This window comes from Grammomys surdaster, unplaced genomic scaffold (genome assembly GCF_004785775.1).
Source record: "Grammomys surdaster isolate TR1022 unplaced genomic scaffold, NIH_TR_1.0 118306, whole genome shotgun sequence".
Taxonomy (NCBI): Eukaryota; Metazoa; Chordata; class Mammalia; order Rodentia; family Muridae; genus Grammomys; species Grammomys surdaster.
In genome coordinates, this window is record NW_021614718.1 from 1 (window position 1) to 2,589 (window position 2,589).

The 2,589-nt window shown below is 43.2% G+C and overlaps 1 protein-coding gene across 1 annotated transcript; it reads right to left on the minus strand.

Moving 5' to 3' along the window:
• Nucleotides 1-130: 130 nt before the first annotated feature.
• LOC114635832 (pregnancy-specific glycoprotein 22-like) lies at nucleotides 131-2,583 on the minus strand. The gene is made up of 3 exons (XM_028784236.1): nucleotides 2,542-2,583; nucleotides 949-1,308; nucleotides 131-439 (listed from the first exon to the last, which is right to left on the minus strand). The coding sequence occupies exons 1-3, from the start codon at nucleotides 2,579-2,581 to the stop codon at nucleotides 165-167; spliced, it is 675 nt and encodes a 224-aa protein (XP_028640069.1). The 5' UTR covers nucleotides 2,582-2,583; the 3' UTR covers nucleotides 131-164.
• Nucleotides 2,584-2,589: the final 6 nt, after the last annotated feature.

Genomic DNA, 2,589 nt, shown 5'->3' on the forward strand with positions numbered 1-2,589 from the left:
TTATACACACGTGTATCCCAGGATCACAGGCATGTCTCATCATGCTGGCTGTATCTAAGTAGTAACTGATAGATTTCACCATATAACTTTGCTCTATGTTTTATCCCTTCAATAAAGAAATGTCGCTATTCTACTGTAGGATGAGAGGAGGGGTTGCTCATTCATCATGGCCACCTGACTGGCAGACTACCCACTCCTTTACCAGCTCGGTTGATGACTATACACCGGTATTCTCCAGCATCCTCATATCTAACATTATCTATTCTGAGTCCACACTTTGATGGAGACAGCTTTATCCTATCTGTGAGCTGCAGATTGTGGTTATTGAAGAACCAACGGATGGAGATTCTGGTGTCCGGTGAAACACAGGAGAATGTCACAGATCTGTTTGCTTTGACTGTGGTGTCAGTTATTCGAATGAAGGGCTCTGTCACAGGCTCTGTGAAAAAAAAAACAGAAGGGGACAATATGACAGTAGTCCTTCGGAGAGCTCCAGCATTCCCTCTTTAGTGCATACTTTAAAAAGCCTCCAAGGGGGAGAAGTTAGATTTCTGACTATAGACATATCTTATGCTTTTGATCAGACACCAATGGCCTGTGTTATCCTGATTCATCCACTGTGCTTCCTATCACCATCCAGTGCCTGGCTGATTCTCCCAAGGTCTCTCTTGGGGATTTGTGCATGGTGAGAACCCCATTGAGGCTGATGTGCTCATGCTGAATTATCCCACACATGTTCTTCTCTGTGGAGGTAGAGACTAGTGAGGTATTATGATTCTGAATCTATAGTTTGTCTACCCAGTGTGTGTCCTACAGAAAGTGCCCAAACCCCAGTATGGAGACACAATGCAGCAAGAGAGAGAATAGGCATAATCCAACCCTGCCAATCCAGTTTATGAAGTAGGATAAGTCATACCCAGCAGCCAGAGGCCATTGAAAGTCACTTACTGTCTACATAAAACTGCACATGTGCTCTTTCAACCTTGTTATCTATATTTAAAATTTCTAGTGTATACATTCTTGCATCTTCCTCAGTGATGTCCAGGAGCAGTAGGGATCCACTGGCATACACCATCCCTCTTTCTCTGTATGCATCACTCCATGTGGTGATATTCCAGATTACATGGTGGTCTACAATTTTAAAGTTTGGGATCGTATACATCGAATAGTACCAGGAGAAGGATATCACCTCTTCTGGCAGATAATGAACGAGGAGAAGAATACTTTCTCCTTCAGAAGCATACCGTGGCACAGGTTCTACCATGAATTTGGCAGAAGTCAAAGAGTTACAGCACTGAAAAACAAGACCTGGAAGGGAAAAGAGAAAAAGTAATCACATGTAGCTCACAGTGCTTGGTGTAATGATGGTGACCTTCATCCTGAGCAGATGAATTATTGACTTAGCATAGAGAGGCAGATGAGCGTGTATCTATCCCACTTAAAGAAGCTGGACAACATGATCTACATTCCCTCATTAGCTCCTGAACATTGCTTCTTCTCCATGGAGGCTTCCCTTTTGTGTGTATATGGCTGCTTCCTTGCTGCAGTTGGACACTATACACACTCGTCCATGCTGGGGTTTGAGGTGATGCCCCACTGAATTTTACAGGTCCCAGATTTTTACTTTCTGTTTGTTTGTTTTGTATTCTTAGTTTCTCTTGTGTCTCCAGTTAATTTCTAACTTCACCTTTTAGGCATTCTTGCTGCTTTTCCTAGTAGCTCACAGGGGTAGGGTTGTGTAATAGCCAGGAACAATCTGGTATTCAGGCCAGCCTAAGGATCTTGGAAGAGGCTGTAGTATTAGGTTGATGGTTTATGTCAACTTGACACAATGTAAGTTCTTTTGAAAGTCAGGGCTTGAAAACACTACCAACACCTTGGCCAAATGACAAGCCTGTAGTATATTTTTTAAATTGAAGACTGATATGGGAGGGTCTGCACCACTGCAAACAGTTCCATCCCTTGACTAGGGGCCCTTGGTGATATAAGAGGGCAGGTTGAACAAGCCATGATTAGCAAGCCAGTAAACAGTACTCTTCCGTGATCTCTGCACCACTTCCTGGATTTTATTTATGACATTCTCAATTTGGAGCTAATAAAGATCACAATTTGACATGGACATAAAAAAAAATCCAAAAAACCAAAAACCAAAAATAAAAGAAAAATATTGTTCCCTATCAGTTTTAAGAGGAAATAAGAATGGAGAACACGAAGTATGCTTCCCTGGGTCACTTTAGTCCAGCCTTTGAAAGATGGCATTGCTTGGGGTCCCGGGTTTAGAGCCCCAGGAGACTGGGCAGAACCCGACATCTTAGGCTGAGTTACATCAAAGTGTCTCTTCATGCAGGTGGAGTCAAAAGAGGGAGTCTAATCCATGGCCATTTGTCTCTCCATGTATGTCTGGCACTAAGTGCTGTAATCTTCCCATGGGGACATGGTAGAGAGAGGAGGGAGGCAAAGGCCAGGCAAGACAGTCCTGTGTGTCTAAGCCCCACCCAGTACTAAACGGTTACAGGAGAGTGATTTCAGGAAATCACTTACTCTCCACCTGGATTTCTACATGTGCTTCTTCACTCTTCATATCTGTAC

Bases quoted from the DNA above. Each gene is read 5' to 3' on its own strand.
- LOC114635832 (XM_028784236.1), bottom strand. From the start codon at position 2,581: ATGAAGAGTGAAGAAGCACATGTAGAAATCCAGGTGGAGA. The intron at 1,309-2,541 runs GTAAGTGATTTC...TTTCCCTTCCAG, and splicing joins TGTAGAAATCCAGGTGGAGA to GTCTTGTTTTTCAGTGCTGT. The intron at 440-948 runs GTAAGTGACTTT...TTTTTTTCACAG, and splicing joins TGTGCAGTTTTATGTAGACA to AGCCTGTGACAGAGCCCTTC.